General features: G+C 36.1%; 1 protein-coding gene and 1 pseudogene across 4 annotated transcripts; both read right to left on the minus strand.

Annotated features, from left to right (window-relative positions):
* Positions 1–344: 344 nt before the first annotated feature.
* Positions 345–6,457, minus strand: LOC113341297 (annotated as a pseudogene).
* A 7,806-nt stretch (positions 6,458–14,263) lies between these two features.
* On the minus strand, positions 14,264–17,543 carry LOC113341467. 4 transcript variants are annotated; one of them, XR_003355942.1, is made up of 6 exons: positions 17,383–17,543; positions 15,922–17,284; positions 15,552–15,783; positions 15,107–15,194; positions 14,606–14,922; positions 14,264–14,517 (listed from the first exon to the last, which is right to left on the minus strand). XR_003355942.1 is itself a non-coding variant. In XM_026586342.1 (6 exons), exons 3-6 carry the CDS (start codon positions 15,137–15,139, stop codon positions 14,416–14,418), a joined length of 378 nt encoding a protein of 125 aa, XP_026442127.1. In that variant the 5' UTR covers positions 15,140–15,194; positions 15,552–17,284; positions 17,383–17,543; the 3' UTR covers positions 14,264–14,415. The 4 variants fall into 4 exon arrangements, 1 of the variants encoding a protein (XP_026442127.1); XR_003355941.1 differs by having other exon boundaries at positions 15,552–15,813; XR_003355940.1 differs by having other exon boundaries at positions 14,606–14,657; positions 14,749–14,922; positions 15,552–17,284.
* Between the last annotated feature and the right edge of the window lie 6,544 nt (positions 17,544–24,087).

Below are 24,087 nucleotides of genomic sequence, written 5' to 3' on the forward strand. Positions count from 1 at the left end.
TCAAAGTGGATGAAAAAGCAAAATACTTGTCCTCTTTGTAGGTCTGTGTTTAACAAACTGGTGGGGTCTTCTGTTGAAGAACACCACTTGATTAATTTTCAAGTTCGATGGATATAACCATTCTATTTGAGAAGCATCTGTATTAGGTCTGAATATATTAATCTTTCGATAGTTTAGTTATGATTTTTTATTTAATTATTCTTTTCTTGTTGCTTGTTTGCAGATTATTTTCTGATTTCTGATTTAGTGATTCTTGTTTTATTACTTCTGTCTATCCGAATGAATGAAATGCATGCATGTCCATCTAAATTCTGCTGTAATATGCTTCGGCTCATGCAGTCTTTCTTGGTTCATAATCAATCTTACATGCATTATGAGAGCTGCCGAAAACAATTTCGCTTCTTCCATATATATTTACTTCAATGGATCAAATGATAATGTATCTAAACTGTGTTTATATATCGTCTTTATCTATGTTGGAAATTTATGAATTTGATGCATATTGCATATACATGGTTGCGAAGAATATTGTGAAACCAACTAAAACTCCTGCAACGACGCCCATGAAATCATTTTCGTACCCGTAATGTTCTTTTATGTAAGCTTTAATCATCTGATCTTCCATTCCAGGTACCTTTATCATATCTTCTAAGTCTCCGTATTGCGATAATATCAACCCGTACACTGTCCATGCAACAGGGCATATCCAATAATACCATACCCACCACTTGGGAATTCTCTGCAGTTTTTCAAACAAATGGAAAAAAAATATATTAGCTGAAAGAAATAGTTGTGACTTTTTTTTTCTTGTACATGAGTATCTGATAACAAGAATTACCGGCCGAGGGATGAAGAAACCATAAAAGAGGTTGAAGAATCCGTAGAAACTTGAAGCAAGGATAGCTGCGGTTTGAGGGTTTGGAGTGATGGAGACAGACATCATTCCATAGTAAGTGAAGTAAAGGAAAGTTAAGAATGTGATGAAGAAGAACCATAAAAACTTAGTTGATGTCCATTCAAAACCCAGCATTGCATATGCAATGACTGCAAAATATATAGCCTGGACAAACGCGTACGGTATTTCTACGACCACCTGCAAAATCAAAGTGAAAGTTCAGCACACAATTCATAGAGAAAGAGAGAGGGAAAGATGGAGAAGCCTTTTCTCTTACTTGTGCGATGGCATAAGGTAAGGCAGAGTACATCCCGGCAGATCTTTCCCTATAGAATACTGATCTTTCAGTAGCAACAACAGGTTGGACAGTAGAGCAATTTGTTATTCCAATGGAAAGTATAGAGAAAAACATTGCTCCAACAACTATGTTTAGGTCGCTAGAATTGTTCCTGAAAAATAGACGACACCAAATGTCACACGTGGTTTGAGATATATCTTAGTTTCTCAGGACTTGGTAAATGATACTAACATTTTTGTGCCGATCATCCAAAACATTGATCCGAGCAAGAGTGCAGCAGTCAAGCTGAAGAAGAATCTAGCAAGGTTATATTCCGGGCTTCTCCAGTAAGTCCACCATTGTTTCCAAAGGCAGGATTTAAATTGCCCCCAAGTTGATTGAGAATATTGTGTAGGGAAATAAAGATCTTTGGCACCTGAAGATGGGGTGCCGAGTTCCTTAACTAGCGCCTTGTTTTGTCTATTTCAAAATCCAACATCATGCATATTAACTAAATATCAATATTAACACTTTCAAAGATTTCTCAGGAAGCTGTATACAAGAAAAACATATCATGACTTACTGATACAAAGCTGACATTTTGTAGAACTCTGCGAAATCAATTCCGAGTCTAGCTTCACTCCCAGTTGAGCTTGCTTCAAGCATCCATGTTGCTGGGTTGTACTTATCTTTGATTTTCGGGACGCCTGGAATGGCCTATGACAGGCGTAGAAAGAAAAAGGAAAAAGTATCAGTTTAATCTTTCAGTCTCAGTAGTGATATTACTTAAACAACTTGTGGAAGCGCGTAAATACCTCAAAGTATTCGATAACTCTACAAGAATTCCTCCCCAAGGGACCCGAGTAGATAACTTGTCCTCCCATTTTCATCAATATCAGCTAGTGCAGAAAAATAATTAGTAAATAAACTGCATGCGGCATGTCATATGTACATGTGTGAGAGAGACACTAACCTCGTCGAAAGCTTCAAAGATATCAATGCTAGGTTGATGAATTGTGCAGACAACTGTCCGTCCAGTGTTGACAGTTTTTCTAACAATGCGCATGACAATGGCAGCAGCCCTTGCATCAAGACCAGATGTTGGTTCATCCATGAAAATGATTGAAGGGTTAGCAACTAACTCTACAGCTATAGTCAGTCTCTTTCTTTGTTCTGTTGATAAACCAGTGATCCCTGGAATGCCAACAATAGCATCCTTGAGAGTATCAAGTTCTACTAGTTCCATAACTTCTTCCGCAAATATCTGAAAATCATTTTTGAAATTCATAAGTTAGTTGCAAACCTGCGAAATTAATACGCCGTACATGGTTTATTGTCAGGAATAATTAGCTACGTTCTTACCATCTTGTCCTCATCGCTGACTTCCTTTGGGAGTCTAAGGAACGCAGAGTAAATCAATGATTCTTGAACCGTAACTTGAGGAGAATGGATGTCATTTTGCTCACAGTAACCTGAAATTCTTGCAAAAGTTTCTTGGTTCTCTGAGATTCGGATATTTCCTTCGGTGTACCCCCCTGTTTTTCTTCCAGCAAGAACATCCATAAGTGTTGTTTTTCCCGCTCCACTTACTCCCATCAGTGCAGTTAAAATCCCAGGCCTAAAAGCTCCAATTACTTCCCTTAGTAATTGAAGTCTATTTCCGGTCTCCCCTTTTGCCTTGAGTTCCTATTTAGTTCAATACAAATATACAATGAGTATTACAAAGATTGAACCAATTATTCGAGAACTAGAAAAAGATTTAGCAGTATGGTAAAAAAACTTCACCGCAGGCATATCAACGTAGTAATTTATATTGTCAAAAGACATAGAAAGTGGCACAAATGGAAGAACCATTCCTCTCTTGCTAGCAATCCCGCTTGCTTCCTGATCAAGAACTGAATCAGCACCATTTCTACTTGCATTCCTTCCACTTATTCGTACTGTTTCCATTTCCGCTACTCCTGTAAGATTGCAAATTTGGTTCATGTTTGAAACCTTTTAGTTATCCCAAAATTGTAGCTATAAACGATTTACATCGTAACACATTGCGAATTCTTACTTGGACTAGTTTTATGCATGCCAACTTCCACCACGTTAGACCTTTCTTCTGATATAATCGCTTGGGGTCTTCCAATAGCTGTTATAATACGAAAACAAATAGTAAGAAGCGAAGTTTGTACGTAAGCTATCCATCTAAAGAAAAGTGAGTTTAGAATTTTAGTTACGGTTTAGGTATGTAAGTGCAATGGTGAAAAGACAATTGAAAAGAATGGCGAAACCCAAGAGCGCTGCTGATCCAATCCAAAACCAGTTGCTTTGAGGAAAGATGTCGAATTTCTCCAGTACTGCAACTCCCACTGCTGTTGCATTATCAGATGCCTGTAAAATTGCAAATCTGTATGAATATCTTGTTGGCTAATTTGTATTATTGGAAAAATGATATGCAACATACCAATCTGTCCATCCACCTTGGTGCAAGCATCTCGTTGACGGCCAGAGCATCAAAAGCATATGACAATGGTGAGGTCCAGTAACCCCAACTCCACCATTTTGGAATTAAACCTGTTTATACCCCGAGAAGGGAGAGTAAAGAAAAAGAGATCTAATACAAAATAAAGAATGAAAATCTACATTATTTTTATTATAATGCTTACTGTGAGGGAGGACAAAACCACCGAGCATGAATAGGAAGAGAATAGCGAGAGAACCAAAAGTGCTAGCAATGACCATTGACCTGCAAACACTTGCTATGGCCCTAAATGCTCCTGCTGCCATTTGTTGTAATAAGAAAACAACCATGAATTGTTTGAAAAACCTTCAAAGCAACAGAAATCCAAGACAAAGTGAGTAACACTTTAAATACAAAGGAAAGAGTCAGCTTGAAATATTTAGCAGCAGTTGTTCTTACCTTTCTGGATTTGGTGCAAACCCGATTGGACATCCATACTAGGGACTCGAAGATGGAAATTGGGATCCGAAGCATGACAGTAGGAAGTGTGAAAGTCCAAGGTGGGTAGAAAAGAAGGTCTCTTTGTTTATAAAATACAGGAAGCCTAATGATAGTGATAGCAAGATCAGCAAAACCATTGAACATGTTGGTATTGATAGTGAACAGAAGTTCACCAATGTAAAGTCCTGCATTTTCTTCGTTGTTATCTTTATGTTCCGTTCTTAAGAAAACAGTTGAACTGACAAATGCTAAGAAAACAATCTGACAAAATCTGAAAATGTAGACGAACGAGTTTCTTTTGATGAGTAGCCACTCTTTAGCGAAATTAGCTTTGAGAAGTTGAACCTTTGAAAGTGAGTACTTGGTGAAAACTAGTGCTGATTTATGTGAATTATTCTTGTTGTATGGATTTGATAACTCATTTCTTAGACCCTTGCCAACATGAAAGTCGTTGAATTTGTTTGCGAACTCGGTTACCGATATATATCGATATGGCTTGCTCTTGTCTGCCCAATAGATCTCTTGACCCTTCCTCGACGTGACCTGCAATACATGCATTCCCCTATACATACATGAGTGGCAATGCCATCCTATATTGGCGACGTGACCTGACCACATAATCGCGCATTGACATGTAGACATCTGATCGCGTGACCATGCATGAACCATGACGCAGTGCTCACTCCATGATCAGCGACCACAAATTAATTAGTGGCACAAAGTGATACATACATTTATAGTCATGTGCCTGCAGACTATGCAGTGCATTTTGGTGCCAACACAATATATAAGAAACTATTAAGCTGCAAATATTTGCATGGGGAAGCATAACTCTGTGCCCAGCCCCAATCCTTTTGTGTGATCAATGCGGTATGAAAACGTACCTTTTGTAAGAAATCAGCAGTGCCCTTCCTTTCGGGACACCGAAAACCACAAATCTCAAAGAACTCGAGGACATGATCGCGTGGGCGCTGATATATAATCTGAGTGTCTGACAGAAGTATGATATCATCAAAGAGATCAAATGTCTCAGGAGCAGGTTGAAGTAATGACATCAAAATGGTTACTTCAGTGAGATGAGCAATTTGTTGCAAACACTTCACAATCTGATATGTTGTAGAGCTATCTAAACCCGTTGATATCTCATCCATAATCAATGTCTTCGTCGGTCCCACTGTCATTTCACCTGTAAATGATGAAAAATCAGTTTTCAATTAGTTTGAGAATGATGTTTCCATGACCTCTCACAATCTCCATGGTCACAAGACATTTCTTATGACAGGATTACGTCGATATTCGCATCTAACTTAACAAAGGAAAGACCTGTTGTAAGTCGTTTCTTTTGGCCACCAGAAATTCCCCTCATCATTTCATCTCCAACAATTGTGTCCTTGCATATGTCGAGTCCTAATAACTTTTGATAATTAAAACAAAATAATTATTAATCCCAGCAATATTTATAGTTTTGTACTAAATTCAACTTGATTAGAATCTAAGTTCTAATTAATGGCCTTACTTTCAGAGTATAATCTGTTTGGAGGGTACTTTCAAGTCCTTCAACTGCACATGCCTTCATAAACAAATCAACTTCTGCATCCGGAAAAATTCCAGCATTCTTTTCCTTCCTCAAAAGTTCAGCTAATAAATCTACATATATATATATATGTGTGTGTGTCAAATTATTGTGTTCTTAAGAGTCCTTTTTTTCAGAAAAAAAATATGTTCTAGTATGAAATAAATACCGTGTCTTGATCCAACTCCTTGGCACCTAGCAGAGAAATCTAAAGTTTCTTTTACAGTCATTTCAGGCAAATGAATGTCATTCTGACTAATATATGCCGACGTCTTCTGTGGTACAAGTTCGTCGAATTTATGCCCATTGTATGTTACCTCACCCTTCATCTGTTTTATGAAAGTAAAATTTGTAAAATTCATCACATCTTTTTTTGTAAAATAACAAAAAAAACATTTAGATGAAAATTTTCAGCAAAAACAAGAATTTTTTTTATATTAACCTTCAGATCTGTTCTTAGCTTCCCTGCCAACGTGTGCAACAACGTCGTTTTTCCGGAGGACGGAGGGCCTAACAGAAGGGTCATCCTATGAAAAACATTATATGAAATTAATCTGCGGGCATTACACTAGTATTAACTCATAAAAGTAAAGCAAAAATCCGATTACCTTGACGGTTTTATGATCCCGGAAACATTTTTCAGAATTGTGAGGTCTGTTCTTCTAGCTGCATTGATTCCTACAATTTCAAGAGCTGATTCCACAATATTTCTTTCGGTGTTTAAAAGTGTAGGTAATGCTCTATTTCCGATCTAACATTTTGCTTCAACCGTTACGTTCTCATACCTCACTTTAACTGTGGGTAATTGAACATTGACCCTGCAATATTGAACCAAAAAATTGGAGAAATAACAAATAAAATTATCACCCTTTGAAGGACGGCGAGTAAATGATCACTGATTAAGAAAATTAAATAAAGAGGAATTTAAGTATATACCTATCTATACGGTTTCTGAATTTCCTCAAGAACTTGTCATTATCTTCTTCAACAATCTTAAACACACTCTCAATAAATTCTTGTTTCTGATTCATATCAAGAGTTCTAACATAAACTTCTTCATGCTGTACTTTTAAAACACTAGTATGATTATTTTCATTTTCCTCTTCTACATATGATTTGAGAATACTTGTTCTTAATCTACTGTAAGTTGGCAGTTTCTCTAAACCTTCCCATATAAGGGCTTCTTCATCATCTTCATCGATGTTTCGATTCCTCCTTGAAGTGCCATAACTACTACTAGTACTTCCAGAGAACTCTCCTTCTTCCATATTGTTTTTGGTTGGGTTGAGGTTAGCTAGGTCTTTTTCTCGCCCTCAAGAACAAAACAAAAAGAATTACTCCCTCTCAGAGATCCAAACAAAGAATTTATGAGGCTCATTTGTAGTGGTGAATATATATGGAAATATTAGCTAGAGCTTTGGACTAAGAGAGAACAAAAAATGGCGTTTTTTCTTTAATGGACTTTCCGTAGGCCAAAAGGAATAAAGGATTCACAGTTCGGTTTTTATTACTTCGTCTAGGTTTGCCATTTTTGTCATTCAATTGGTGGGGATTAAATGAGCTGCAGAAGTCGCACTCGCTCTATATGTAGCCATACCCGATAGAAATCTGATCTACATCATAGCCAACCATGTTCTATAATTTCATTAGAACAGTTTATCGAATATGCATCTTTAATTGCATCATTTGAAAAGTATTTTTTTTTATTCCTGTCCATTCAAACAGTATCAAAATTTACCTGTCTGTTTCATCTAGGAAGTATTGATTTTGATCTTTTTAACCAATTTGTGAAAAAATGACTCCCTCCATAGATCCAAACAAAGAATTTATGAGGCTCATTGTAGTGGTGAATATAGATGGAAATATTAGCCAGAGCTTTCAGATTAAATGAGAACAAAAAAATGGCATTTTTTCTTTAATGGACTTTGCGTAGGCCAAAAGGATTCACAGTTCGGTTTTTATTACTTCGTCTAGGTTTGCCACTTTTGTCATTCAATTGGTGGGGATTAGATGAGCTGCAGAAGTCTCACTCGTTAGCCATGCCAATAGAAATCCTGAAAATGGGCCATATGACCAAAACCCATTAAGTCTGGAAATAATAGATAAACAAATTATGAGTCTCGGTGAAAAAGACACAAAAAAATTTAGCTATATATACCCTTTATTTTAAACTTTAATTTTTATAATATCCTTTTCTCTCTCTTATTTATCTTCTTTCTCCAATTTAAAATTAATCACGAGAAAGGTCTTAACTTCCCAAATATATGTCGCATTTTAATAAAATTTATATTTTTGGAAAGGGCTCGAAAATCTCTATAAATCAAGATCCATTGTTGATATGAAATTCGAAAAAAAAAATTAATTTTAAATCAGGCCAAAGATACATTATGCACCCAGGTGCAACTTAGCCAAAATTTATTTCATATGAAAAATATATATTATGTGCAACCCGAGCAAAATTTATTTCCTCTGACAATATATATTATGCACCCAGATGCACCTAGCCAAAACTTATTTCATATAAGAATCAAAAGAAAAACAAAACTAGTCATAATAACCCAAGGTGACCAAACTTGTGGTAAAAAAAAACCCACTCAAATGTTGGAATTCATTAAAACTCCATCTTAAACTAAATTGATACAAAATCCCAAATTTTAAAAAACTGATATAAAAACCCCAAATTTCAAAATTGGTTTCACCAAATTTTATGATGAAACCAAAAATTGGTTTCTTTAAATTCTATGAGGTTGCATCAAATGTTATGATGAAACCAAATTTTGGTTTCATCAAAATTTTGTTTTTTTGGGGTTTTTGTGTTACTTTTGTTTTGGCGGGTTTTTTGTGGATGGATAGTGACACCTTTGGGGTTATAACTCGCGGCAGAAAGAAAAAATATATTATGCTCGGGTGCAACTAGACCAAAGCATATTTCCCTTCAGAATATACATTATGCGCTCAGGTGCATCTTGTGTATTTAGTGGATAAATCTAGGTTTATCCTAGTAATCTCCTACAATAAACCCAAAATTACTAGTTCGTGATCTCGAACAATAAACCCACCACCATTACCATCATATTCACCACTAAAACAACAACCAAAAACAAGTATTAAAGAAGAAAAATAAGAAGAACAATAAAAAAAATTCAAAAAAATATACATTATGCACTTGGGTGCATCTAGGCCAAAACCTATTTTTCTACTAAAAAATACATTATGCACTCAGGTGCATCTTATGTATTTCGTAAAAAAATCTACATCTAACCTAGTAGTAATCACCTCCAACAACCACCAATGGCAGTAGCAATTCCATTATCTCCTCTATTTTATTGATCGTAACCTTCACCAAACCTTCTTAAATTGAATCATAAAAACCAAACTTTCAATGACTTAATTTATTTATTTTGATAGTTAAAATTTTGGTGAATGAATAATGAGAAACAACCTGCAACACCCAAAAAGTGGAGCACTTCATTATGCATCCAAACATATACTAGTAACACAATATCAGACTCACTGGCTTAAAACACTTTAATAGCACGAACCTAATCAGCTCTCTCTTCTCACCAATTCATACATTCACATTTGAATCAGCTCTTTCTTATCCTCTTATGAACAGCCAACCCTCTACCACTTGTCTGTTTCTCATTTAGTAGCTGGTGGTGGGCAGGTGCAGTCGATGCTGCTAAGGTAATCACCACCCCTTCTTCTTTTGGATGTCCATAATGAAAACTTCAAACGGCACAAATTCCTCACCTTGTTAGCTCAATCCAAGGCATCAGATGAATTACTAACCAATTCCAATGAATAATCTCGTTATTATCTTAAGAAGTACTAATGATAATTTCACACAATTAATTAAAAGTATTCATCACCCAAAAATTACAAATCAAATAAATAAATAAATAAATAAATAAATAACAACAACAGAGACAAGATTAAATTGTGTGTCCTAAAAAATCAATCAATCAAACATTTACCTCAACTTTGGGAAATTTTCTTTGATTAGTTGAGAATCGTTTCTTTTTCGTTTCTTTGTATCACCTTCGTATTCATTTGTTTTAGTTGTCGCCATTGAAGCGAATGCAAATAAGCAGAGAGAATAGCGATAGAGAAAAGAAAAGGAACGCACAGAGAGGAGAGAGTACTTTGGTCAGTTATAGTTATTGAAATATATAAGTTTGGGTTAAATATCCAATTTAGTATTTTTCAGATTTAGGATATTACAAAAATGCTCATACGTTGCTTGTCTTTTTCACCCAGAATTTCAAATTCAAGGCTATTGAACCAAAAATCTGAAAGCAATCTGATCTACATCATAGCCAACCATGTTCTATAATTTCATTATAGGCATAGAACAGTTCATCATATGTAGTTTCTTTTAGAATATGCATCTTTAATGGTTTTTTTTTTTCTGATGCAAAAGATATGCATCTTTAATTGCATCATTTTTAACTTAACAAATGAAACATGTACAGTTACCAATGTAAACTAAAATTTTCCAAATTAAATTAATCTCATATATTAATAAAAATATTTATCTTAGATTTGATGTATTAATTTTTTTGGAGATATTTCAAAAGGCTAATAAAAAGAAATTAGAAGCACTTTATATTAGTATATCGTAAAAAAAGAAACAAACAAAAAGTCCTTTTATAGTTCCACACTGGGAAAGGAACAGAAGGCAATAATAAAGGAGAGAGCAAAAAATGGAATGGAAGTTAAGGTTGAGGTAATTAGCTAGATGAATTCCAGAGAAAAGAAAAATTAGATAGATGATGTTTGACACATTATTAATTGTAGTATTTAATGGTTCTTGTTGTTTCATTTGATATGTCCAATAAAAGCCTGAAGCTGATACAAGCATTTTGGCGTGTGAATAAACGATTCGTCCAAAGTGCAATTTGCAATACACTCACGGGACACATTTACCATTGAAATGTGATATGAGAGAGCCCAGGTTAGCGGCCTCTAGCATCCCTTCAGATTTTTGGTTCTTTTTGAACGATTTTTGGGGGCCACTCCATTTTGGAGGGGACTAACTTTTCAATTTTACTAGGACAATTACAAATCATCTTTTATTCACATATTTTATTAGGTTCGACTTATTTGCCACCCATATTTTTCCTACTTGTCACCCATCTTAAAATTTATAACAATTTTATTTTCTCAATTCTAGTTTTTCCTACTTACCACCTATAAAAGTCAAATATAATTTGACTATAACTTTAGCATTCTTATTTATTTTCACAAAATTGGTTAAAAAGACCAAAACCAACAATTCCTGGGTGAAACAGACTGATAGGTTTTGATACTGTTTATATGGACATGAATCAAAAAAATATTGTTCAATTAACCATTTTGGATATTTCACCCAGGAAAAATAAAATAAAAAAATACATTCTACCTAATATAACCCTCGGCCTTTTAAACAACGTTTTTTGAATAGATTTTCATTATCTGACTATTGTCTGACTAGCAGATCATTTACACAATCAAATAGGTCTACATTTAGTTCTTAAAATCTTCCATTATGTACAATAAACATGTTCGCACTAACTAATTAGGGGTACCATCAAAGACTAGAGAACTCTTCAGTAGAAAAAATATGAATTTAACTCATAGGCAAACCGAGCCTTTACCTGATGCTGAACAAAAATTCCGGAACCCAACCTAAAACCTCATTACCCATCAAGCTTCTGAAATAGATCAGAAAGCGTGTCATAGACCATGAAATCTGTAGGTGAGGGAGGTAATGAACCGAGAAGAATATACGATGCAGAAATAGAGGAACTACCATAGAACTGAGAGTTCTCAAGCGCACGAGTAGTCACAATACTCCCTTTGAGAGAACACCCCACAATAGCACCTGCAACAATAAAACCATGGTTGGTCAGATAAAAGACAGAAGAATTATTAAGTACTCTCGGACATTTTCTTACAAGTGTTGCTCGATAGTTGCATGTATAACACCTAAGTCTTATAAAAATCTCATGACAGTTATTCAAGGTGAGATCACTTGTAGCTTGTATTAGCCCCTAGAAACATAGGGTGGATCACTTAGTGAAGATATTTGTTGTCACTCTCATTTTCTCTTCACGAACCCACTATATGTTAACTAACAAAGAGGCTCCAAAAGCTCAGAATTGTTTTCCCCTTAGATATGAGATAGTTAAACCAATGTTGTAATCGGAGGTACAGCTGCGAAAAGATAGGTTCATGCCTAAAATAAGGGTATGATTGCACCTGTCACTAAACCTTAATAACATTTCATTCCCAGTTTGTCAACACAATATTAGTTCGGCTAGGAAATCAAACTTGACAAGCAAAGCCTTACCTTGTTATAACCAAGGATCATGTTAGAAGCCTTATAGATTTCATCCTCCATTGAATGACACCATGGGAAGTTTTCCCATGACCGGAAAGTACTGAGGTCTGTTACGTCATGAGTCGGAAACTGCACTGCTCGACTTACTTGTTCCATTAAGTATGATTGCTCCGATTCGAGACGTACACAACAAACATCGCAGACTCGTTTTGGATCCTCTGTCTGAAATTTTACTGGCAACATACTCCTTCCTTTAGAACATTCACCGCAAAATATCCCTCCACAAAACCTACAGTGATGCCTCGAACACATAAGATAATGAAATCTCACACTACAAAACATACATGAGGGACTAGAACAGTCATGAAGACATTTCAGTCGCACGACTTCAAGGATTTCCTGTATTTTGCCAAAATATGCTTGGGTAAGTGTTTCAACCATCTCCTTCCAAGCCTTCTCAAGAATATGTCCTGATAGCCATGAAATGGTGCATCCGTGAATATTTCCATAAGCAAGAGCTTTATGATCCAAACTAAAGACTAATATTTGATCATCCATGTACTGCGTACAACATATGCACGGGTGATGGCACAAAATAATTGCAAATTATAGGTGTGGTATTATAATAAATTCATACCCACTCCATCTCGGCAAACATCAAAACAAGTTTCATCCTAGTTTAAACATGGGCGAAACCAAATTCCACCAAATATAAAACTGGATGAAACCAGTTTCATCTCAATTTAAACATGAGTGAAACTAAACTCAGCCGATCTAACACACAATTAAACCAGTTTCATCCTAGATTAGGCATAGGTGAAGCTACATTCAAGACAATATAACATTAGATGAAACTATTATCATCCTAGTTTAAACATGGGTGAAACCAAATTCAACCCACTGCTAACTTAGATGAAACTGGTCTCATCCTGGTTCAAACATGGATGAAAACAAAATGCTACTCAATCTAAGAAAGGATGAAATTGGTTTCATCCTATTTTAAACTTGTATGGAAACAAATTCCAATTTAAAACGGTATGAAACCAATTTCATCCTAGTGTAAATATGGATGAAACCAAATTCAGCTCAACCAAAAACAGGATGAAACCGATTTCATCCACGCTTAAATAGGACAAAACCTCTTATGCAAGAAAAATGCATACTAAAATTTCAGCATCTCATAATCACTTTTTAATCACAATCGAACAACATTTCTGACCTAAATTTCATTCACATTTTAGCATTTCTATACAAAAGGATGCACAATTTATGAGTTCTAATATTAAAATCAAAAGTAAATTAGGGCTGGGATACTTGCTGGTGAACGTTTTTTAATACATTAACTAAAATGAAACAAATTTGAAACCAAATCTAATAAAAAACACAATTAAGGTTAAGAAATTTACCAATTTGAGAATATTCTCCGTTTAATCTTGTGAAATTGATTTAACCCAAAACCCTAACCTTTTCAGTTAAATAAATTTGAGAATTTTTTATGAAATTGGCATTCACAGAAAATCACATTTGATGGTGGTGTTACTGGTACCGATAATGGTGTTGTTGGATAAAGGTGATGAAATTGATAGCGATGTTGGTGTTTGTGATTGTGGAGGAAATAGAGATGGTAGAGGAAGACGATGTTATCGACAGCGGTGTTGGTTTTCATGGTGGTGGAGATGGAGATCGCGAAGGAAGATGATGCTGATGCACTACACCAAATTTAACGATTAGCAAAAGCTTGAATCTGTTGCTGAATAGGCTTGGAACATATTTTAGACGTTCCTAAATACCCTGTCGTAGTTTTTCACAAAAGCTGTAGTTCTGTGCTAATTTTGGTCAGCAACGGAAGTAGCAACAGAGTTTAGTTGTTGCGAAAATAAAATATAGAAACGGAAAAAAACTGTTGCTACTCTGTTACTAATTTTAGAGCCATTCTGGGATATATTTTAGCAGAATGGGATATAATTATTCTGGTTCAGATTTAGCAACATGTTTTAGACGTTGCTATTGTTTTGCAACAACAACAAAAAAAGGTCAAGTCTTCGTTGACCTAGTCCAAACTGACTTCCCCCCAATCAATACCCCAGTTCCCTGCAAAACCCTGATTCATTTTATATCCAGCAATTGAATCTGATATTCTCATACTCTATATTCACACAAACATTCCCACAGGTTTAAACCTCAAAGACATTCTACAAAGAAAGGGAACCAGATACAATAAAAAGCAGGGAACTCATGACATCAAAGACTTGTTACAGGTTGCATTAAGAAAATCAGGTGTCAAATTGTACAACTGAAAGATTGCATATGTACATATGTTCTTGTTTCTTACATTGTGCAGGTGCAGCTATGTTTGTTTGTTACATACAATACCTAGATAAATCAAAAGAATTGCTTACAGTTTAGGATGCACTTCCTTTGTTGGAACAATATGAACTTGCAACAAGTGGTCAAAGAGCAGAAAATTATGCGTACAGTCTGTGACAATCTTCGTCACCTACATTTGGCAACAATTATATTCACTTAAAACAACACAAATTTGAAGTTACACATACAAGCGAAACACACCAAGTACAAGTACAAACCTCAGGAGACCCAAACTCATGTCTAAGTGATGAATGCCAATTGGAAACAGTTCTGAAAAAGCCATCCAACTGATACTTGTAACGAAATTGAGTATAAATCCTTAGAACAAGTTAAGTGTTTGCATTTTAATCACTTCACTTACAATATGCACTTCCATTTTAATCTGATACTTGAAGAACCACAGGTTGAACAGGTTGACTTCTACATACAACTTATGGAACTGCTTCTCAATGCGCATGTTGTTTGATGAAACAATCTGATAACAATTGGTGTGCCTCGATGGTGCCTGAGATGTGCTTCTGCCAGTTGCATACAGCTAAAAAGGAAGAATAGGCAATCTTCAGCTCACATGAGAAACGAAAGTTACAAAAGGCCAATAAAAGAAATCTCCATTGTACATCATAAGGTTTACTTAAGCAAATCACTCGATCGAACATAAAAAAAATAAGGAATGCATAACTGGAGACAACGAGAAGAGAGAGCGAGCAGTGAGTCCTTACCTCAATGCGTGCAATGGATTTGAGTAATACCATGCAAGTACTTAGCGTCACTTGGAGGACGTGGTTCTAATCTGCTCAAGTACAAGTCCTGCATGTTGATGCAATAATTTCTCAAGTGTTCAGTTATGTAATTCAGAAAGGAACACAACTTAACCAAGTGTATACCATATTGTTCTATAATATCTTTTCCTATGCAACTAATTCAGATAAAGAACAAACCTTTTAAAGCCCTGGAATGGCATAATGAATTATGTAGCCAAGTACAACAAAACCTATCGTCCTTGCTAGAAGTGCAATACGAGTGAGAGAAGCATTTTGAAAAGAAAATGCTTCTAAATTTGGAAATTCTTAAGCATATACATACAGACAGACACATGTAAATTCTACATAGTTTAACAGTTGCGGAAAAAAAAACTAAAAGAACAAAGATGGAAGTTGTTCTAACCTTTAGAGTTTTATTTAAGTTATTCCCTCCCATTACTGCGAAGCTGTAACTTGGCTCATGATTTTTGATTAGAGATGACATTCTTGACATAGCAGAACAATATCACAAGGAGGAAGCAAGTGTGGATCCACCACACCCAGAAAAAGTGCTTCGTTCCGTTTGTTGGTAGTTGTATTGACACGAACTTGGCTCAGGTGCTCTTCCAGTTTTGAATACAAAGTATTATATGGGGCTACCCGTGCAATAAAGACCAAAAACTTTTCTAAACATTTTCAAGAATGAGTAGGATGAAAATGAATCCAAAATGTCTTATCAACAACATTTTTGTATACTAAAAGGAGATAAGAAGGTTTAGAGCAACAGGCCTCACCTGCAACTTAAGATTCCCCACAAATTAATGGTCGCTAATTTACTCCTACATAGAACACGCACTCACGACAACTGGCAATAGTTATTCGCTTAGTTGCAGTGACTTCTTTCTTTGCCTTCAACGACATACGTTTTGGAATGACGTAACGAGACCAATCCCATACATCACTCATCAAACATAAAATCAAGCTGTTCTTTTTAGAACACAAAAACATAAATGGTATAGCAGGACCTATCTCATACACTACAAGATTCGACTTTAGTTCCCAGGTCTAACATAAATCCCTGTCTTGTGTTTCCATCATAATCAGACCTTAGACTTTGCTTAGGCCACACTAGTACTCCTAAACCCACAAAAAAAATGCTACTGCATACATCATATCAACTGTAACCGCTTATACCAAGTCTAAAGACTTAATCCACTTCCCTTGTCTAAACCTTAAAGGTATGTCTTCTAAACTGATCAACAGCTAAGCTACTCATATAATCTCATAAAATAGCTAAACCTTATCTATCCATTCCCTGGAGTCCGGTCGGCATTATCATATTACTGATTACAAACCATCAAATAATTAAGTATTGTTAAGAAGTAGTAACATACATTTAAATTCACAATATTAGCCAACAGATCACCAGCATCCAAAAGTGATAATCAAATGCACCTACCAATTAATAAAATGTGTATAAAGTGTTGTGCAGGGACCAAGGTAGAATAATAAACAATGAATTAACATACATGCTTAAAAATTTGACTACCAACAAAACAAGATATGGGTGTTTAGTAAACATGGGTGAGCTATTAAATTTACCTATCATGACGTCTAATTTATCATGGTAATATTCGCAAGATTAATCATGTATTGATCACCTACGGAGGACAAAGAGTAATTTTTATTCAAAATCTAAATCAAATCTTAAATCTTCCCTAATACTTCAAAATCCTTTAAGTAAGTAAGCTAACAACCTAAATCAAATATTAAATCTTCCCTAATACAAATACAATTAAACTTGCCTTAAAATCCAGCAACGTTATCCCCGATAGCCCTGAAAAGGGATTTTACAATCTTTCTCCTAGGCTGAAATTAAACAGCACAAAACCTCAATTACAACTCCAAATGACTTTCAGAGTAATACTAACCTTCTTTCGTATCTCTTACTATGATCCTCTAATCTCTTTTGCCGTTAAGAATCTCTTTCTCTCCTTCCCGGACGTGAAGAAAATAAGAAAACTTAATAAAACACAATAAGAAAACCCTGATAAGTTTCAATCTTTATGATTCTCTTATTGTAAAATCAATAAACCCTAGATTTAAATGAAAATGGCGTTCATCATGTAAGAAACAACTTCAACATCAAACCCAAATCTGCAAACAACAAAACCCTCAATTATTCGTGAAGTTTAAATGAAGACATGGGTTAAAATTTTCACAAAAATTTAAGAAAAAGTGATACTGAGAATTACCGATAATTCCTAATAGAAGAATAGCATCTAACCAAAACATCTTCACTGATTTCTGTTACTCTTCACTAATGATTTCTGTTACTGTGGAATGATAGTAGTGACAGGTATGAAACTGTAGAAGTAAAGCTTTCATAGAAGCAGACTTTTAATGGCAGCAGAGCTTTCTCAGATCTAGATGTAGAAGTAAATGGAGAAGATAAAAGAAAAGAGTAAAGTAAAGAAATTTGTGTGGTTATGAGAGGAGTACGTGTAAAAAACTCAAAAGGTCAAGGGATGGACTCATCTCAATACACTTCTAAAAAGGTCAAACTATGGGCGGAATAAGAGTAAGAAGTGTTACCTGTACGCATGTGAATCGCATGCTTATACTCTCGGCTGTTGCTAATCGCAACAGAACATGGATAATTGCAAGTTTAGTAACAGAAAAGTTGTTGCTAAAATTTGGCAACTGCTGCTCTTGTTGCGAATTAGCAACATATAAATCTCTGTTGCTAATCCGGGTTGCTAAATCCAGAATTTAGTCTAGTGATGGTGGAGATGGTGAAGGAAGAAACGCTAATGGTTGCTGAAGAGACGGTAAAGAAGCCTTTTCTTTTTTCTGTAATGAAGTATGGAAGAAAGTGGAACCAGGGTATAGTGGTAAGTTTCAAGTTAAATTATTTCCCTGTCCATTTGACCCAAACAAACTTTTACCCATCCATTTGACCCAGGAAAATTACCTTTTTGGCTAAATAGTCAATTTTCTGATTTATTTTTTAATGAACTATTAAACCCTAGATTAGAATTTTTCTTAACCACCGAAAACTATAATAGAGTTTCCCTACTCACGATGCGCTTGCTTTAACTCATGGATACAGATCAGAATTTTAATAAACAGTTGCCCTATCCACCGGTGTTCATCAAAAAGATTTGTCTAGTTTTGAAAAAGAACGATCCAAGACCTTGATGCCCCCACCCTCTTCTAGACTGTTAAATTCTGTTGAAACAATTCCCCCCAGTTCTGAATTTCGGTGCAGTTGCTTCATCACAGAAGAATGCAGACACTAGGATGATCAGAGGGTCCAAGGAAAATAATTATTGGGAAACATATGTTACTCCTACCTTCTGTTGTGTGAAAAAACCCACATCTGTTTCCAATTCTATGCCGTCCACTCACGGTAATGACATCCAAATGATACCAGGAAGGATTGTTGTGTGAGTTTAACTTTCATACGTAGCCTTTAAACCAATAGCACGGATATTAGGCAAAGAGAAGTGATGAACAGAAGCCTCTCCCAGTATGTCCATTAATGAATCCATTATAATGAATTATCTCCACTATAAGTCCTCCATTAATTAATCAAATTGACTAAGCCAATTTTTCGTTAATGAATCATCTCCACTACAAGTCCTCCATTAATGATTCAAATTGACTAAGCGAATACTGGAGAAAGTGACGGAGGGGAGGAAGAATACTGGAGTTGTTTTCTTCTTGGGTTAATTTTTAGGGTTAAGTATTTGGGTGATTTTAATACTGGGCGTGAATAAAAAGTCAAGAAGTGTTATTTAGGAGATACTGTGAGATATATGGGTGGTAAATAGGATAAATGAGTGTGGCAATTAAGGTGGGTGGCAATTAAAGTGGATGGCAAATAGGTGAAACTTTTTATTTTAGTTAATGGCTAGAGTGTCCTTATATTATCTTTATTTTTTGTTTTTTTAGTGTTTCTTTTCAAAAAAAAAATTAAAACTGCAGGAATTAACACGACAATTTAAATTGCAGGATGGTAGAGTTAGCTTGCCCCCTTGTGACACAATCTCAGTCTTCATCCGTTTCGGCTCCCTTGGCTAGGTTACCTATGAGGCACGCTGATAGGCTAGCACAACAATCTGTTCAATTAATGTACTAGTACGTTGCTGGAGCTTAGCTTGTTGGGCTTCCAACTAGTTAATGTAATACTCTTTGTCTAATAAAAATTTAATATCTTTTAAAAATTTATTATTTATTATTTTTGTATTGTTAGGTTTGGTTCGTCAAGGCCTGATTCTAACAATTTCGCAGGAATTTTTTTCCGCGAACCCATTAGTTTTAAATCGTTTTTATTGAAAAAATTGAGTAGTAACCATCAAAATAGAGTGAAAATGGAAGTTATAATAGGAAGTTCAGTTAGTAGAAGTTTTAAAAAACCTTAATTTGGTAACCGAACTTTCTGAAACCAAGAACACGAAGAACACTTGGCTGAAACGAAATTTTCTGGGCCTAATCGAACTTTTATATAGAACACCATTCAGTTAGTTCGCAAAAAATTTCTGCTTAACCGAACTTTTATCCGTGAACCCATATGTTGAGTTCAGTTAGTTCGCACTCCTTGGCCGAACTCTTCTCTGTAAACCCATATGTTGAGTTTGGTTAGCTCGCATACAGCTGAACTTTTCTATTCATGTAGTTCGGCTAATTTTTATTTATTTTCTCCTAGTTAACCTCAAGTTCGACTATATTTATTTATTTTCTCCTAGCCGAACCAAAAAAAAAAAAAATTGGCTCCACTTCTGACTGAAAACCAAAATTATTCACCAGATTTTGGCGAGCTGTTCTTGATTTCATGATTTCCCCATTTGATTTTCGTGTTCTTCATCATCTTCTTTTCCATGCGACACCCTTTTGTCAGTTTTTCTGAATTTTTGCCTTTTGTTTTTTAGGGTTTTGATTTTCTTTTTAGGGTTCCTCAGTCTCATTATGCCTAGAAACATCAAGCCTTCTTCTCGGATTCAGAAGGATTCTTCTGTTGTTGCGTCTCTGGACTTGCGGTGTACTTCATCGTCTCCCTCTGGTTCTTTGGAAGCAGTTATCGAAGGGTACTGTCATTGCCCCTTTAAGGGTTTTGATGGATGTAGCGACGAGATTAATGGCAGGGGTACGTTAAAGGATCTTTTCTCCGGCATTTGCAAGACTAACATGTTTTTAATGAAGATAACAGGGTTGTTTGCATAGACTTAATTTCTTCGGATTTTAAGGTATACCAGGCTTGGGAGAGAGTTCTTCGTAATCTTCGAATGTGGATTTGCGGCAAATGCATGTATTTGCATGCCTGGAAGTTTCCCAGCAAAGGTAAGGGAGGGGATGTTCATGGACATGTTATTGTCGGGCCTGCAAATGGAGCAGCTGTTGTTCTTATCATGGTTTGCTCAAACCAGCTGATTCTACTGCCGTGTCTGCTGATCCTGAACTTTTTGTGGAGAATGTCGTTAATACAGGTGAGACTGAATCTATGAAGAATGCCGCAGGTGAGACTTGACCTTTCTTTGGAGCTGCTTAACTTGGCTTTTCAGAGACAGTTCTCAACTGTTTCCTGTATCCCTCACCAATGCAGAATCGCCTTCTCGAGGACTCTTAAAGTTTGCCTCGACAAAGTTCTGTCCAGTCCAGCTGATGTATCATCCTGGATAAGGCTTATTCTTCTCCATGTCTGCACTTTGCGTGTTTATATACCTAAGAGTTCTGCAGAAGAGAAGTCGGGCACGCGGAGAAAGCTACAAATCATGGTCATTAAAAAAACTCTCTTGGAATGGAAGGACAATAATGGTTGTTGAGTTATAATACGTATAATGCTCCAACAACCTGTCCAATTGCCTCACAAACAACCATTCAATAAGAAGCAAGACACTGCCAACTTGACTGCGCGTGTAGGAAGAAGATGAGCAGTGGACATTTTTCAGCTGCAACCCGGGTGTTGTCTTACAATGACGTTGCTCCTCGCAACAAATCAACCCTCGCAGAACCGCAAATGAAACATCCAGCGGATCCACCCCTTTTATTCCACCAGAAGATATTTATGTTGACTAAATAGTGGTTTATTCCAGGGATGTCCTTGGTGCCATCAAGAGTTTCCCTAAGGGAACTTCTTGCGGTCGAGACGGTTTGCGTGTGCAACATTTAATGGATGCATTGAGTGGTTCGGCATCATCAGTAGAGGACGAGTTGGTGTCTTCAATTACATGGGTTGTCAACTTATGGTTGGCAGGAAAGTGCCCCAATGGTTTAGGTGAGTTCATTACTAGTGCATCCCTAACACAATTGTTGAAGCCGGTTGGTGGTCTCAAGCCCAAAGGTATTGGTACCATTTGGCGCAGGTTGGTCTCTAAGATAGTTGTTTTTTCCGTTAGCAAGGCCATGACTACTTACTTGGGGGATCACCAATTTGGTGTTGTGTGCCAGTTGGAGGTGAGAGTATTTTACACGCTGTAAATATCTTACTGGAGTTGAAGTGCCAGTCCGCCAATATGTCAATGATGCTTGTTGACTTTTCTAACGCTTTCAATTTAATGAGCCGATCTCATCTTATTAAGGAAGTTCGACTCCATTTTCCAAGTATTTCACGTTGGATGGAATTTTGTTATTGTAGGCCTGCTAGACTTTATTATGATCAATAATATTATATCCTCGGCACTTGGTGTTCAACAAGGGGGCCCTCTCGGTCTGTTGTTGTTTGTGAAAAACGGGGGTCTAACAACCACGCCCAATATTTCGTTTGACAATCTGTGTAAACTAACTCCAGTATAATTCCAAGAGAATCAACTAGACAGTTAGACTCAATCAAGGAAAGATATCCAATAGTTATATCTCTTTCTAAAATCAATCAGTAAATCAACATGAATGAATCTGTGAACTAATCGGTATGAGAATAACTTCAATGGCACCAAAGACCAATATTAAAGTGTCAATCAATTTATATCAACAACCAAAGGTTGGATTTACCAATTGATTGAACTACGCACAAAATGTGATACTTCAATTATATAAACAAATATAATGCTGAAAATAAATAACACAAACACCAGAAGTTTTGTTAACGAGGAAACCGCAAATGCAGAAGAACCTCGGGACTTAGTCCAGTTTTGAACACCACACTGCATTAAGCCGCTACAGACACTAGCCTACTACAAGTTAACTTCGAACTGGAATGTAGTTGAGCCCTAAATAAATATCACACCTATTAAGGTATAGTCACGTTCCTTACGCCTCTGAATCCTAGCATGACTCTACGCACTTAATTCCCTTAGCTGATCTCACTCACAACTAAGAGTTTCTACGACCCAAAGTCGAAGAATTTATAAACAAATATGTCTCCCACAGAAAGGTCTATTCTTATATATAAATCTGTCTTCCACAGAAATATCGACGAAGTTTTTGTTCCGTCTTTTGATAAATCAAGGTGAACAGGAACCAATTCATAATCCGGTCTTATATTCCCGAAGAACAACCTAGAAATATCATTCACCTCACAATAACTTAACTATACGGTAGTATAAGAAGTTATTGTGGAATCACAAAGAATGAGACGAAGAGCTTTGTGATTACTTTTTATATCTTACCTATCGGAGATAAATCTCGAGCAAATCTTAGAGAAGATAGTACTCAATACGATAAAATAAGTAAGATCAGAACATGCAACTACAGAGAAAATAGTTAGGTCTGGCTTCACGAATCCCAAATGAAGTCTTCAAGTCGTTAACCTATAATGGTTTTGGAAAAACCTAGGTTAAAGGAGAATCGACTCTAGTCGCAACTAGGACACGGGAAAGTGTTGGGATTAGGTTTTCCAGTTACTAGAATTCTCCCTTATATAATCTTCAAATCAGGGTTTGATAGCTTTGAAACAAAGCAATCAATATTCACCATTAGATGAAAATCTGATTTAAGATTCAAACTAAGTTTGCTTAAAACCAAAGCAATATCTCTCCATCATTAGATGGTCTTAGCTTGTTACACACAATTGAAATATACCTTCATTTAGATATGGGTAACCGTACCTAAACGTGTATATTGAGTTGGCTCAATAATAGTTAACCGAAGTAAACCATTGATACATATTTTTGTGTCTGAATTGTCCTATGTGTCTCTATTGTTAGTGCTTGATTTTGTACTTATTATGGTGTTTTTATGTTTGTGTCGGTGTTTTTGGAGAAATACACATGTGTGGAAGAAGTTGCTCAAAAAGTGCTATTTGGACCCCCGGAGAAAAGTACTAAAGGCACCCTCAGTTTGGATAAGGGGCACCCCCAGGGCACCCCTCAAGGAACCTGCTATTCGCACTCCCAGTTTGGTTAGGGGGACACCATCTTCATCATTCAAATTTTGTTTTTGGCGGGAAAATATTGCAGCACACGACCAGATTTAGGGTTCAATTTTTGGACATCTTATGAAGAGATTCAATGGGTGATATTTGTTGGGATGACGTGACTAGTCTTAACAGGCTTGGTATGGTTGATTTCGTCGGATAAATTTGGCTAGATTCTCGGTGAGAAGCAAACAGAGGAGCATGTGCACAAGAGGAGATATTCACAAGATTTCACGAGAAGCAGAAGAGTTCGCACGTGTTTGGAAGGCCCTAACAACTATTTGGAGTACGAAGGAGTTAAATATGGCAATTTTTCAGCTTCAGAACGCGTGTAGAGATCAAAAATATGAATTATTTCCTAAACTGGCCTTGAAGAATAATGCCGGGTAATGGAGAATTATATGAAGTTATTATGTGAGATTTTGCTGCTGCTGGGATATAAATAGTTGTTGGGATATCAGTGAGGGACGACGGAGAGTTTGGGGATAGTTTAGAGCTTCAACAGAGCTGAAAATCAAGTTGCAAGAAAACTGTTTTCTGCTGGTGCACTGAAGAACACGAAGAACATAAGACGCACCAAAACAGTCGTTCAGCTACAGTGTCAGTG

This window comes from Papaver somniferum, unplaced genomic scaffold (assembly GCF_003573695.1).
Source record: "Papaver somniferum cultivar HN1 unplaced genomic scaffold, ASM357369v1 unplaced-scaffold_29, whole genome shotgun sequence".
Taxonomy (NCBI): domain Eukaryota; kingdom Viridiplantae; phylum Streptophyta; class Magnoliopsida; order Ranunculales; family Papaveraceae; genus Papaver; species Papaver somniferum.

Bases quoted from the DNA above. Each gene is read 5' to 3' on its own strand.
- LOC113341467 (XM_026586342.1), bottom strand. From the start codon at position 15,139: ATGGTATTACTCAAATCCATTGCACGCATTGAG. The intron at 14,675-14,748 runs GTAAGTGAAGTG...TACAAGTATCAG, and splicing joins TTAAAATGGAAGTGCATATT to TTGGATGGCTTTTTCAGAAC. The intron at 14,518-14,605 runs GTTTGTACTTGT...TGCCAAATGTAG, and splicing joins ATGAGTTTGGGTCTCCTGAG to GTGACGAAGATTGTCACAGA.